Source organism: Podarcis muralis, chromosome 5 (assembly GCF_964188315.1).
Source record: "Podarcis muralis chromosome 5, rPodMur119.hap1.1, whole genome shotgun sequence".
In the NCBI taxonomy this organism is placed as follows: Eukaryota; Metazoa; Chordata; class Lepidosauria; order Squamata; family Lacertidae; genus Podarcis; species Podarcis muralis.
Window position 1 is genome coordinate 22,033,366 of NC_135659.1, and position 15,803 is coordinate 22,049,168.

At 42.4% G+C, this 15,803-nt stretch overlaps 1 protein-coding gene across 1 annotated transcript in view; it reads left to right on the forward strand.

Moving 5' to 3' along the window:
• Window positions 1–5,958: 5,958 nt before the first annotated feature.
• NR5A2 (nuclear receptor subfamily 5 group A member 2) overlaps window positions 5,959–15,803 on the forward strand; it is a 118,929-nt gene continuing 109,084 nt past the window's right edge. The window contains exon 1 of the mRNA XM_028732582.2: window positions 5,959–6,303. Within this exon, the coding sequence (XP_028588415.1) occupies window positions 6,237–6,303 (67 nt within the window). The 5' untranslated portion in view covers window positions 5,959–6,236. The remainder of the gene's footprint in view (window positions 6,304–15,803) is intronic.

A 15,803-nucleotide genomic window follows, 5' to 3' on the forward strand; every position in this document is an offset into this window, starting at 1 on the left:
TGAGAATCAAAGGGGATCTTTGTGTCTGTGCAAAGTACTTCCAAGCACACAAGCTGGAGGAAATCCCTCTTTCCCTATTGGAAAATACAGTTGTGACACATCCGCTGCAAAGTAGTACGCCATGACTGTCCTGTTTAATTATTAGTACTTTCCACTATTTACCTGGCTGCAGCAGAACTTTGCATGATTTATTATCTCTCATGCCAGGTGCTGTGCTTCTCACAATACCAAACAAGATGCTCATGAATCAAAATGGCATAACTTCCAAGTTATACACATTTCCAAGGCGGGGGATGGCTTGTCATGCCTCCTAAAGGTTTGCAGCTGTGAAATCTCTTCTCTTTGAATGTGTTGCCCACTGCATTCATATGAGGGAGAAGAGCAGGACCACCTGTGCTGGCACTGACCCCTCTGTGGTGTCCCTATCACCCAGTCTCGCCCATCTTCCACATGTTGGAGAGAGAAGATTTGCAGCAGGAAGCCTGCTATCTGCAGGTTGTTGTTTAGTCGTTTAGTCGTGTCCGACTCTGAGGTTGCAGCACTCATCTCGCTTTATTGGCTGAGGGAGCTGGCATACAGCTTCCGGGTCATGTGGCCAGCATGACTAAGCCGCTTCTGGCAAACCAGAGCAGCGCACGGAAATGCCGTTTACCTTCCTGCCGGAGCGGTACCTATTTATCTACTTGCACTTTGACGTGCTTTTGAACTGCTAGGTTGGCAGGAGCAGGGACTGAGCAACGGGAGCTCACCCCGTCGCGGGGAACTGCCGACCTCCTGATCAGCAAGTCCTAGGCTCTGTGGTTTAACCCACAGCGCCACCCGCGTCCCTAGCAACAGTGCTACTGAGACTCAAATTGTGGGAAATATAAGTGACAAAATTGAGTCATACAACTCAAATTGGGTCTACTAGACCTTATTTTTTAAAGCAATGTGGACTGGTCACTTCTGGGGCCCTCCAGGATTACGGGCCCTGAAGTTTAAGCTTCATTAGTTTCATAGTAGATCTGTCCCTACTGGGATCTGCTGAACAGCCCTTTCTCAAAATCCCATCTTCTAGATTATGCAAGGATGAAACCAAGCCAGTTTAAGCCCTCCTGTTCCATTCCACCTTTGGGAAAAGAAAGTCTCTCCTCTGCTATGGACTGAGAACTGCCTGGCGTCCTGAGATTGGCCTCATAGCACCTGCTGCTTGTTCTGTAAATACAAATTCTTTCCCACCAACTGCCCACTTAATAAGAGGAGGGGGAGGAAATCTGGAATTTTCTCACACTGTGCTCTGCAAAGCTATCGTTTCTAGCAAATGAGCTTTCCAGATAAGCTTCCATGTGGCTAATGTACCTCGTTAATATCATTTCTCTTAGCATGCCAATAGTTTTAGACTGACGAGTCGTTAAAAGGTGGGCAGTTGCCGGGAAGATCTTTAGAAGTTAAGGGCAGGAACACTTGCTGCAGCTTGTATGATGAGCAACCTTCTTCTCTGTGTAGTCTCAGTTCACCCCCCACCCACCCACCTACAGGCAGCTAGAATGAAGCCTGTTCACCACGAAGTGCCACCAATACTGTTGCAATTATCAGATAGAGGGTTTCCATTAATCAATCCAGAACCTAACAGCAATACTAGGAAAGGTCAGGCTACATCAGGCCCAGCGGTGTAGCACCTTTTTCAGCACAGGGGCTGTACAGTGGTACCTCAGGTTACATACACTTCAGGTTACATACGCTTCAGGTTACAAACTCCGCTAACCAAGAAATAGTGCTTCAGGCTAAGAACTTTGCTTCAGGATGAGAACAGAAATCGTGCTCTGGCGACGCGGCAGCAGCAGGAAGCCCCATTAGCTAAAGTGGTGCTTCAGGTTAAGAACAGTTTCAGGTTAAGTACGGAACAAATTAAGTACTTAACCCGAGGTACCACTGTATTGCCTTATGCAATGGAGGCTGGTACCCATTGGGAATGGTAAGGCAGAAACCACACAGCCCAACAGGAAGTAGAGGCAGAGCCAACTGATTCTGGCTTGGCCCCCGTCTTCCTCCCTGCTGAGTTCTACAGTGGCAAAACAGAGATGAAGGAAGAGGTAGCTACCAGCCAGTGCTTCTCTCTGGAGTGGATACAAGTAAGAGGACAGGCAAGTGGAGGGTGACTTTCCTAGTGGATCATCCCCCACTGCCATTCTGGGCAACCTTCCAAGGTTGGGTGAGGCAAGAAGCAAAACTGGGCAGAGCATGGCCCGCCCAAAACATTTTGGCACCTAAGGAGTACCACAAAATGGTGGTGGCGGCTCCAGTCAGGGAAGAAGGTTGAGTGAAGGCCTATCCCTGTTCTAGCAAAATCACTCATCTGGTTATCTCCCGCTTGGACTACTGCAATGTGCTCTACATGGGGCTACCTTTGAAGGTGACCTGGAAACTATAACTAATCCAGAATGCGGCAGCTAGACTGGTGACTGGGAGCGGCCGCCGAGACCATATAACACCGGTCTTGAAAGACCTACATTGGCTCCCAGTACGTTTCCGAGCACAATTCAAAGTGTTGGTGCTGACCTTTAAAGCCCTAAACGGCCTCGGTCCAGTATATCTGAAGGAGCGTCTCCTCCCCCATCGTTCTGCCTGGACACTGAGGTCCAGTTCCGAGGGCCTTCTGGCGGTTCCCTCACTGCAAGAGGCCAAGTTACAGGGAACCAGGCAGAGGGCCTTCTCGGTAGTGGCGCCCGCCCTGTGGAACGCCCTCCCATCAGATGTCAAAGCGATAAACAACTACCTGACATTCAGAAGACATCTGAAGGCAGCCCTGTTCAGGGAAGTTTTTAATATGTGACATTTTTGTGTATTTTTCATCTTTGTTGGAAGCCGCCCAGAGTGGCTGGGGAAACCCAGCCAGATGGGCGGGGTACAAATAAATAATTATTATTATTATTATTATTATTTATTATTATTATTATTAACATTAATAAGTTACCAGCCACACCAGAAAATAGTGTAAATGACACAGCAGAGGTATGGACCAATCTGCTGGCCATACAAGGATACATCTACATGGCAGTTTCACACTATCCATGTCGTAGGGACACAGCCTTAGAGTCTGTGGATCTGCAAATCTGCCTAAAATTGGGAGGAAGAGTCAAAATACTTCAGAGCAAATGACTGTACTTAGCATGAGGGGTGCTGGGCTGTTGAACTCCTTGCCACAATTAAAATGCTCTGGCAAAGAATTTCGCAATTTCCAAATATGGATCAGATATCGGTAGAAAACAATATCAGTAATTGCCAGCTGATTATGCCAAAGTCCATCTCCATCAGCCGCCATTTTGTGACTGGCTCTACCCCTGTACCACAATTTTGTGACTAGTGGGTCTCAGTTGTCTTCAGTCATCTCAAGTGGGTTCCATGGGGCTGAAGTTTGAGGTTGCCTGTTCTACATAATATATAGAGTGGAGATTGGCACTGTTCTGTGAGCTGCATTTCAGCTGCATGGATGTAGGATGACATCCATGGCATTCAGCCATTGTACCTGAGGGGAAAGCACTGTTTAAATTGCATTTGTACTACGTTTTAATGTTATTGACACCCATTTTACTGTATATCAGGACTGGAGTTGCATAGTGATGAGTCGCAACTGGCTCCTGAATGAGCCTTATTTCAGGTTGCCTCCCGTTCCATATAATATGGGATCATCCTGTATTTCAAGGAAAAATGTTGTCTCCCATATTGATTTATTACAGGACATAGTTTGTCCTGTGTTGCTGAATTCATCATCCTTTCCTCCTCCTCCTCTTCCTCCTGCCTTCACACCGTCCCCCAATCAGAAAGCAGAAAACAAATCCACATCCTCTTTGACCCCACTCTCCTAATCAAGGTGTGAAGGCCTGGCAGACCCCTCAAGTTTCCCATCATCCTCTGCTCCTTTTGCCAATGTGCAGAGAAGAGAAACCAATTCTCATGGGAAGGAGCAGAATACAGTGCAGTGTTGGAGTCTCAGATGTTTGAACTTGGTACCTCCCTCCCACCCACTACCCGAAATGTCATGCCTAAGCCACCAATTGGAAAAGGAGATGTCATGTGAGGGCTTAAGTCCCGCCTACCACCCGTTAAGCAAGGAGGATAAGGGCGTGAAATGCAGGGATTGTGGAAATCCTAAACGTGCTTCCTCAGGAGTAAGTCCCATTGGGCTTTGGTTGCCTAGTAGATGTGCCTGAGGTGGTAGCTGCAACTTGGTATGTTATAACCAGGTGTATAATTTATTTTTACCAACAAACAACATCATAACCTTCATAAATTGGAGCTCTCAGGGGGATTAGGGCTTATGTGAACCCTGTTCAGATGTTGGAGGCTCTGTGAGGAAGAGAAGCAGAATTTGTTGCTGTCTCTCCCCACCCACCCACCGACCAACCAACCTTTCATTTTTTGGCTAGGTTTTCACATTTATCATTCTTAGGCAGAAATTCAGCAGGTGGGAAGGATGTGAGTCATTGAAATGAATGCACATTACCTACTTAGATCCATTAATTTGATTGGGTCTACTCTGAGTATGACCAGCATTGGAAACATAGTGTCCAATGGGCTTTAATCCCCAGTGTTTAGGATTTATGAAAGCATCTTTCAAGAGAGAGAAATATGTTCAATGATACATATTTAAATGCACATCAACATGCAATTTTTATGTGGATTTTGATCCCTTTGTGAACCACCCCGGGATCTTAGGAAGAAGGGCGGTATACAAATTTAATAAATAATAAATCATTTCAGCACTCGTGGGGGGGGAATCCGCCCTGTCCTGTATTTTGCCGCAACAAAGCTGGCAACCCTAGATTTACTAACAAGAAACCAAGCCATTAATGTCATTGGCCCAGTCTTGTGAAATACTCTGCCAATAGAAATTCAGCAGAAACCATCTGTTTTGACTTTTAAACTCCCCCTGAAAGTTTTTCTGTTCCACCAGGCCTATGCAGGCAATCAATAATACCTCCTTCCATGTCTGCTTTTAACTTTTTATGGTTTTTATTGTACAGTTTTATGCTTTTATTGCTGCAAACCGCTTTGAAATATATATATTTATGACACAGCATTATGCAAATATTTTAATAAATTAATAAATCAGCAATAGGTTGCCAGGTTAATAGCAGTGAATGCTGGCAACGAAGGCCTAAGCAGGTATTACTTCCACGTCAGGGATTCTAAATCGTAAATAGTGACCAAATTTAGACAAAATTCTGTTGGTGGATCTGCTCAGTAAAACATTCACAAACAGGGCTGAGGAGAAACTTTCTTCATCTTCGTCAGGTTTTCTTTTCTTTTTTTTTAAGCCATTCCAACTGCGAGTGAGCCATTATTTTCCTAGGATGATTGTATTTAACCAAGTAATAAAGGGCTTAAGCGATTGAAGAAGAAAAAAATACTTTACACTTTTAACTGGTGACTACTCGACAAACAAACTGGGGTTAGTCCCCTGTCTAATGAATAGGTACAATAAAATGTTTGTGTCAGACAGAAAATCGCCATGGGCTAGCCCGCCCTTCATATTGCTTTGGGATGTAGAGCCATAAATAGGTTCGCAAGCCTAGGTTAAGGGGGTGAGTGTTTGCTAGTTCTGCCTTCGAAAGGTATTTACAGAAGCCCAGAGAGCCCATGGTTGTTGTTCACTCTGTAAAGAAATGATGACATCAAGAGGCCAGGTCACAAACATGAGTTTATAGGTATTACACTTTACATTGGGATGGAAGGAGGGAGGGGGGTTATCCATTCAGCATGATCTTCTGACCCCCCACAAGTTTACAGCCTTCCTCTCTCTGCCTCATAGCGCCTCTCCGGCCCAGAGTTAATCATTTCTGTGCTTGTTATCTGCCAAGACTTCTTATCTCCTTTTTGCTGTCACTTTATAACAGGGTCCTCTTATCAACCTGTTTAGAGTCACGTGACCAGGGCAAGCCTATCCCTGCTCCCGATTCCTCTGATTAGGGACCATCATGAAACGGGGATGGCTGGTTTACAGAGGGTCACTAATGCTGGAAAAAGTACAGAGTCCATTGAAAAGCAGGCCTGTTACTTTCTGAATTATTGGATTTGTGTGTGTGCGTGCGCAAGTGTGTGTGTGTGTGTGTGGTGTTGATGGACTGTTCCCTGACTTTCACTGAAGGTTACTGTAGCCAGTATCCCAAGGCCAGAAAAGTTTACAAGCCTCACCTTTTGCCGTCCTCAATGCTGTATACCTGAAAGCCAAGGGCACTATATATTTGCACCTAATTATGTCTTCCAGTTCGGATACTACCGGCAACGCACAGGAACCTATAAAACATGGACTTCTTCCAGGTGGTAAGTAAAACCTTTTCTGACTGTTTTGATAAGCCAGTCCAACAGAACTAAATCTTAGCCTTATCAGCCATCTCAGACTAAAACGTCATTATTATGGGATCATTTCCCACTTGTCTAATTTATGCTTCAAAAGAATATGGCTCCCAAAGACTATGATATGCTGTACATTTAAAAGTGCAAGTGTTGATGTGTGAATAAGCATGCTTTTTCTTCAGATGAAATATTTTTAATAAGAGCACACTACCCCAGTAAAGCACTTTGTACTTCAAAGTCACATTTATTTCAATGTGAAACACATGCTTTAATCTCTTTCATTTAAGTAAACTGGACTTTAAAGTGAATTGCAGCTAGATTATGCCTGCCAAGTGGGAGGACTGAAAATGATACATTATGCTGGACCATACTTTATTTGTTTATAAAGTTGCTAAGATGGCATTAGTGGTGTAGGAATAAATTTGAATTGACCTTTGTGAAATGGCAGTTGGCAAAATCCGGTAGATTTCTAAATTGGTGCAATCTGACTTTTTAAAGAATGATCATTGTCAAACACACATTCATATAGACATTAATCTTTAAAAAGTTAGGGTTACATGATAGTGAGAAAGTATTTTAGTGTGCTGTTTTGTAATAGCGAGTATAAGATTTTTTTTATTTAGGCCTTTCCTGCTTTTTTAATGTTGTTTTGCCTTATTTCATTGAAAAAATATTGAGCAATTTCTGGTCCTTGTTTAACACTCCACCATCCATTGGTTAACAAAACTGAAACGTCTAGGTACTTTCAGTCAGTTTTTAAAGTTTGAAATTTTTTTACATATCCATAGATAACCCTTTTCATTTGCACTGATATTGACTGTTTGGATTATATATAATTTCTCTTGCAATACTTTTGAACCTGTGGTAAAATTTCTGCTGCGTTAAAGCCAACAGCTAAACTTCTGAGCATTTTATATCGTATCAGCTTTGTATATAAAATTTTGGATGAAAAGTAGAGTTGCCATATGTCCTCTTTTTTCAGGACACGTCCTCTTTTTCATGGGTAGAGTCATAACGATCTATAGTTAAAACTAGAAGTTGGCAAATGTGTCTTCTTTTTTGCTCTTCAAAATATGGCAACCCTTTTCTGAAAAGGGTGGGCGATAACTGGAATGTGACCAGCGAATTGGTCTTGGGATGTTTGTTTTATACATTTATTTTAACAGATTAAGGTTGCAATCTTAAACACACATTTATTAGGCAGTGATCCCCAGTGGGACTTAATTCCAAGTAAACACACCTAGGCACATGGTTATATTTTATCAAATTGCAAGCAAATTCATGCTTTGCAATGCCATCTTGTTAACCTCATGTTTACCTGGGAGTAAGCTTTACTGAACACAGTGGGATTTGCTTCTGAGTAAGCATGCATAGGATCTCTGTTTTTAATGTTGTGTTTCTCACACAAGAAAAAATGAAGTGATGTATGTGTATGATTGTTTAATATAACATATACACATTTCATCTATTCAGAAATGCAGCGTTTTCATTTTTAGGCAGCTGTGAAAAATATCAATTCTTAAAATCTAAAGCAAATGTCCAAAACATACTTTAAATTGGGAGGTTCACAGAAGGGGGGTAATACTCTATTGTGTCCCCCTGTAAGGCTTGATCCACCATGTTTAAAATTGTACTCCCAACTCTTAACTGCTTTTGTTATAACTTCCAAGTTTTCTGCTGTAAAAAATGCATCCTTTTGCTTAGAGTTCTCTGGTCAATCTGTATGGAAATGACAGATCTGCAATTATCACTCCTTCCTAAGATTCCATCTGTATGAGTTTTACATAAAAGGGATTCTACTAAGATTTTATTGCCGAATGGCATGTATGTAGGAGGGAAGCTGATAAGCCTATAATAAGTCCTGCTCTTTAATACATGTGCAGCCTGATCATCTGTGTGTATATTCAAAAGCAAACCCCATTGAGTTCCAGAGGACTTGTGAGTAAAAAAAATGTAGAGGATTATGCTACATGGAGTTTTGTATGCACACAAGTGCGTAAACACATAACAAATACAAACCACAACAGAGTATTGCTCTATGCACTGTGGTGGAATTTATAAGCACAGATGTGAGTAGTGGAGTGGACATTATGTGAACACTTCTTCAAGCTCTTCACATATCCCAGTTGCCACTTTCCATGGCAGTTGTAAGCAGTGCTTTTTTTCTATTAAAAAAAATGTTTAGGGGGCCTCTCATTTTCCTACTCATATTGAAATACTGCCCCTCAATGAGGCCAAACTTAGATTCACAAAATGTTTAGGCGTATGTGTACCCCTGCGTCCCCCCCAGAAAAAAGCACTGGTTGTAAGTCTTCTCTCACTACCTCTCCACCTGGCAGTGGTTTGCCAGTTTCTCACTTGGCCAATTTCTGGGTACTCGCAATGATGTTCAAAGCCGTAAGTGACTTAGGCCCCAAATAGCTGAAAGGCTGTCTCCTTCTGTAGACTCCCTTTGGTGTTAAGATCAGCAGAGGCCCTCTGGTAGCTCCTTCACCCTCCTTCACAGGGTTGTGGAATTCCCTCCCCTCATTTCATTTTACAGTTTCTATTGCATGCTGGAGACACTCCTCTTTTTTTACCCTGCCCTTTCTCACACTTGAGATATAATAGAGCACACTGTACTCTTGTGTCTGTAATTTCTTTTAAATTGTTTTTAATATTATATTTTTAAATTGCTGTAACCCACCCAGGACCTTATAGTGAAGGGCAGACAAGCTATCAAATAAATAACAATAAAGTAGTAGTAGTAATTACTACTACTGCTGAGTATACTTGGCTAGCAAAGAGTCTTTATTTAGTTTGATATTTTGAATACAGATTGTTTTTAATGGCTTGGGTTACATCTAGATATACTAGGTATTAAGTATAACAGGTGATCCTCAGGGCTACTCTTGTGAATGTGCTATTGGAGGGATACATATTTTTTTAAATGGCATTCTAAATTCAGGGGATGGGTGATTGTCATCATGGAAACTCAGTGGAAATAACTGATACAGTGGTACCTTGGTTCTCAAACTTAATCCGTTCCGGAAGTTTGTTCCAAAACCAAAGCGTTCCAAAACCAAGGCACACTTTCCCATAGAAAGTAATGCAAAATGGATTAATCCGTTCCAGACTTTTAAGAATAACCCCTAAAATGGCAATTTAACATGAATTTTACTACCTAACGAGACCATTGATCAATAACATGAAAGCAATAATCCATGTACTGTACTATAAAATAAGACAGTATTGTAGATATATATATATATATATATATATATATATATATATATATATCTCAAAAACAAAAGCGCTGAACTTAATCCGTTCTGGAAGTCTGTTTGACTTCCAAAATGTTCACAAACCAAGGCGCAGCTTCTGATTGGTGCAGGCGCCCTGGAAACAATAACTGCATCGGACATTTGGCTTCCAAAAAATGTTCAAAAACTGGAACACTTCCGAGTTTTCAGCATTTGGGAACCAAGGCGTTTGAGAACCAAGGTATCACTGTAGTCTGGCGAAAATTTTATAAAACATGGAAATGATAGAAATTTAGAGCAGACTCCTCTCCCCCCCCCCCCCCGCCCCTGTGTTAAATTCTGAAGTAAGATTTCCCTTTTCATGTGAAGTTGTTGATTGTTGTAGACCACCATAACAGAAATAAAAGAATGTGTATTAAAAGCAAATGGGGTGATTTAGAGTATTGGAATAATAATAATAATAATGATGATGATGATGATGATAATAATAATAATAATAATAATAATAATAATAATAATAATAATAAAAAAAAAAAAATAATACAGTGGTATCTCGGGTTAAGAACTTAATTCGTTCTGGAGGTCCGTTCTTAACCTGAAACTGTTCTTAACCTGAGGTACCACTTTAGCTAATGGGGCCTCCCACTGCTGCCCCGCCGCGCGATTTCTGTTCTCATCCTGAAGCAAAGTTCTTAACCCGAGGTACTATTTCTGGGTTAGCGGAGTCTGTAACCTGAAGCATCTGTAACCTGAAGCGCCTGTAACCCGAGGTACCACTGTATGTATAAATAAATGAATAAATAAATAAATAAATCTCGTATCATCAGCAGTCCACATAAAACTCACCAAGCAGTCCAAAGCAAAAGTCAGAGGGAGTCAGTTTTTGTATCAGATTGATGTGGGCAAATTGGACACAAAATGTCACCTAATTGCTAGGTTGCTGTTTTTACTACTTCCCACTATGCCTTAACATTTATTTATTTATTTCTAACAATGCGCTAGCTGCTATATCAAAGTCGAGTATTTATTTATTATTTAAAAGCACATACATATATGAGATTATAATTATATTCATGCATGCATGTATATATGTGTGTGTATAACATACAATGAGTCATAATTATTATAAGAATATAAAATCATTAATAAGAATATCATTATTTAGTCCATTTCTATCATACCCTTCCTCCCAAACACCAGAAACAATTCAAAATCAAATATTTTCACAGCAGAATAATTGCTGGGATAATGCCTATAAATTATCTTATTTGTGAGTTCAGCAATTTTTACAAAGCTAAAGGCTTTACTCCTGGCAGAACCGTAATGACATAAAAAAGAGCCCTCTTGGATCATGATGAGTTCCCATCTAATTCAGCCTTGTATTTCCAAGGCAAGCCTTCAGATGGCTCTGGCAACCATTCTGTGCACAGCTAAAATTGAAATTAGTTCCTTCATTCGCTTTTGCTTCTTGCCCCGCCCACCACAGGCAAATGGCCCCGGGGGTCATAGAATCAGGAAGGTTGCCTAGAAGGGAATACAGCCCTCCAGCTGAAGAAGGTTCCCCTCACCCCTGGGGTAGATATGGGTATGCCATTTGCCTGGCTCAGTACAAGGCCAGTTCTTAACGTCTCTATCACAGGGAGGCCTGGGAACTGGAGCTAGGGTGGTGCTGTGGGTTAAACCACAGAGCCTAGGACTTGCCGATCGGAAGGTCAGCGGTTCTAATCCCCGTGACGGGGTGAGCTCCTGTTGCTCAGTCCCTGCTCCTGCCAACCTAGCATTTCGAAAGCACGTCAAAGTGCAAGTAGATAAATAGGTACCACTCCGGGGGGAAGGTAAACAGAGTTTCCGTGCGCTGCTCTGGTTCGCCAGAAGCAGCTTAGTCATGCTGGCCACATGACCCGGAAGCTGTACGCCGGCTCCCTCAGCCAACAAAGCGAGATGAGCGCCGCAACCCCAGAGTCGGTCACGACTGGAGCTAATGGTCAGGGGTCCCTTTACCTTTACCTTTATGACATTTGTCTGGCTCACTACAAGGCCGGTTCTTAACGTCTCTATCACAGGGAGGCCTGGGAACTGGAGCTAAGTCTGAGGTTAATGTACTGTGCTGACTTCAGGTTTGGCAGGCACTTTGGTAAGGCGTTCTACTAGAATCATGGAATTTTCGAGTCGAAAGGGACCTAAAGGATGATCCTGCCCAACCTCTGCAAAGCTACACTTGCTGTTGTTTCTTGCCATTATAATGGACCAGTTTCAAGGCTACCTAGTGAACTTCATAGCTTAGCAGGGATACACATCTTGGTTTTCTAGAGTCACATTTAACACACCAGTGACCATCACACACCAGTTCTCTTTGGGCTATAGGTGAGCTCTCTAGTCCTTGCCATTGCCCATTCATTTCAATCAATCAGTCGTTTTATTTGTATGCCACCACAGTTGAAAGCTCAAGCCAACTTACAACACACACAAAAATTACATAGCTACAAACATAACGGAAGTAGTCATAAGTAAAGGGACAACTCTGGGGTTGCGGCGCTCATCTTGCTTTATTGGCCGAGGGAGCCGGTGTACAGCTTCTGGGTCATGTGGCTAGCATGACTAAGCCGCTTCTGGCGAACCAGAGCAGCGCACGGAAACACCGTTTACCTTCCCGCCGGAGCGGTACCTATATATCTACTTGCACTTTGACCTTCTTTCAAACTGCTAGGTTGGCAGGAGCAGGGACCGAGCAACGGGAACTCACCCCATTGCGGGGATTCGAACCGCCGACCTTCTGATCGGCAAACCCTAGGCTCTGTGGTTTAACCCACAGCGCCACTCTTGTCCCTATCATAAGTACCAAACAGAACAACAAAAAGCACATGACCAAATTGAACAATTTCCACCTAAATCATTAGATACAAAAACACACACACACACACAAAAAAAACCAGCAACAACTCCACCGTAACAACAACAACAAAAAACCCTTAAACAATAACCCAGCTCATTTGCATTTTTGTCTGGACCCAGTTTTGTCACCACGTCCCAGATGCAGAGGACAAGACAAATGGAGATTACTTCTTCTCCTTCCTCCTCTCAATGCTCGCTTGCTTGCTTAGACAGGGCAGGTAAAGAGAAACCAACAGCAGAAAGGATAATAAACAAGGCCAGGAGTCTCTAGGGATTGGCACTGGGCCTCTTACTGGGCTGTGGACTCCAGCAAGTGCCTGATGATGCCAAACCTTGATGCCGGCCCTGCAAACATACCCCAAAATCGGGGGAAATTTAAATCTTGGTTAATTTCTAGCCTTATCCTTTTATTCCTCTCTTAGTTTCACATAAAACTCATAAAGCAGTGAGAGAAAGTAAGTCAAACCCCGAGTTATCAACTGGAGTTCTGGAACTATTTTTAAAGTACCCTATATAAAATCACTTACCAGGCTTTATTTTTTTTCTCCCACCCATTGTAAAACTACAAACTTCCTGATAATAATGTTTAGGAGTTTGGTATGTTTGACTAAGGGAGGTGAAGCGGAGCACTAACTTGAAAAACTGGCCTGGGTTGGAAGAGAAAATGAGCCACTCCGTCACTTCTACCTGTGAAATTTTGCAGCTCGTGTAACATTTATTGTTATCCATCTAATACTAATGGAAGCCTGAAGCACCAGCCTATTGCAGGGAGTGCCTTATTGACCTTATCAAAGAGCAGTTGATATCCCTAGTGCAGTCTCTAGCAAATATGAGCTTGAGCAGGGAATTGACTCCTTGGGGCAGAGACCTGCCTAAATTTGTTTGTTTGAGTTCATAGCCTTCCTTTCTTCAGAAAAGGTTCTAGATGGTTCTTTGGCTTATCTTACTGTGCAACGCACTGAATAATTCAGCCTTCCCCAACTTGGTGCCCTCCCGATGTTTTGGTATCCAGCTTCCATTATCCCTCAGCTTCAACCACGCTGGCTGCAACTGATGCAATTTGGAGTGAAAAACATCTGAAGAGGAGGTGTAGACCAAAGTTGCTCTAAAAAACTATAATTCTAATAATAAAGTCCCTGGTCCAAATTGTGCCTAAACCATGAACTGGCTCTGAGCTGTCAGCCACTTTTTCTATGCCTCAATTCTTCCATCTGCAATACAGAGATAATACTACACTTCCTGAAATATTAAAAAAAAAGATATGAGAAATTATTTGAATATTCTGAAGTATTACTCAGATATGAATATGGGAGAGTGAATCCTATATCAAGATCAGTAGGAAAGTATCCCCTTTATATGTAACTCCTCAAATCAGTTGGATTGTGAAAGAAATGCAAATAACAGATCAATATATTGACTCTGATCCAACCAAAGATAACCATGATTAACGTTCCAATAAGTCTAAATAAGATCTGTTCCAACATACTTCCGCGTTATGTTTAGAATCTCCATGAACATTCCGATGAAATCAATGAAACAAGTTAGTCACAGCAACTAGTAGTGCTGAATGTTCTCATGCAAATGTTTATGATGCAAAAGGGAATCTTCAGAGCGGGTGAAATGTTTCCTGAAACTTCCCCAATCAGCTGCTTCAATGCAAGTTAGACCAGAAGTGGAAAGTCTGTAGTCTTCCAAATGTGGTTGGACACCACTTATCATCATCCCCAGCCAGCATGACTATTGGCCAGAGACAGTGGAAGTTTTAATCCTGAAACATCTGGAGGGTCATAGGTTCTCTACCGCAGGGTTAGTCCATCTTCCCAGTGGTAAGATCCCTGTCAATTTCGGAGCATAGTGACATTTCAACCAAATGGTCAATCAGATATGGCTCCATTCAGTGCAAAGCTAGCTCAGAAGAAGGAGACTGCTCCCTGCCCTCACTCTGAATGGGTAAACACAGCCTTCAAAATGGGTGCGCTTACATGGGTTTCAAGGGTGTTTTAAATGCCTCCCCAACTCAACAGCTAATGTTATCTGGCAATAATATGGCACTTGCCTAAGACTGAATAGAGCTAGGCTTACTTCTAAGCAAAGATTGGAGGATTGCACTGTAAATCCCATTGATCTCTATGGATTCCAGCCACAATCCTATGCACACTTAGTTGGGAGTTAAGCAACTAAGTGGAATTTGCTTCTGCACAAGCTTATTTAGGATTTTGCTGTTAGTCACAATTAACTTATGCTGTCTTGGTTTCATCACCTAGTGATAAATTCCACTGAAATCAAAGGGACATGTAGCCCAGTCCTAGGCTACAACTTTAATTTAACTTTAACTTTAACTTTAAAGTGTGCAACTTTAATTCCAATTTAGTAGTGGATGGGAGGTGGGGAGTGGACTGTTGAAAATTGCCAGGAAAGGCATATTGCTTAATACTATTCGAGAGCATTTGGACCAAAGTCCTTCTGTGTTCAATAGAGTTTGCTCCCAGGTATGTGAGCAGAGGAATGCAGCTTTCAACAATGAAATGTCCTCATGCCTTGACGTGGGAAGGAATAATATAACTTTCTCTGTTGATACACGGGGAAGTTTCAAGGGACCTATTTTTCTTTTTTTAATTATTAATTTAAAAATGCTCTGGTTGCGTTTACACTGAAATAAGGGTTAAGAAAGACTGGGCGGCTGGGAGGAGGGAAGTTACACAGCGGGCAGCCAGGAGGAAGATTGCAACATCCATCTGCTCGATTATTCATTTTCGCAATCCAAAGCGAGAAAAAGGAAGGAAGGAAGGAAGGAAGGAAGGAAGGAAGGAAGGAAGGAAGGAAGGAAGGAAGGAAGGAAGGAAGTCAGACCCTAACATCGCGTCTTTTTAGTTTCACTTTGCGCCCGCGTTGTTGACAAGACTTAAATACAGTATGGGCGGTTCAATTCGAATTCGGTTTTCCTTTTGGAAAGATCCAAGGTGGAGTTTTACAGCAACCAGAGACGAAAACGTTCCTGATCCAGAAATTCGGGTTGCAGTTACTTTGGGACAGGAAGGAAGGAAAAGTTTGGAATGCTGTGCGATGCGAATGCGGAATGGAAACGCACCAGCGTTTGTTCGAGTTGACACCAGCCTTTTCCCAGCCAGCTCCGCCGCGCGCGGTTTATAAAAAGAGCCCTTGGTGGACTCTGGACCAGGCAGTTAAGATCGTCTCTTTCCCCCGCGGCCCCGCCCCCGCGCCTGACGAAAGGCACATTTTTCCATTGTGTGCCAATGTGATCTTTGCATCTTTGTGGAGGTTCATCAGAGACAAACATTGCCTGCGCGTGGATCTCGACGCTACAGTCTTCCT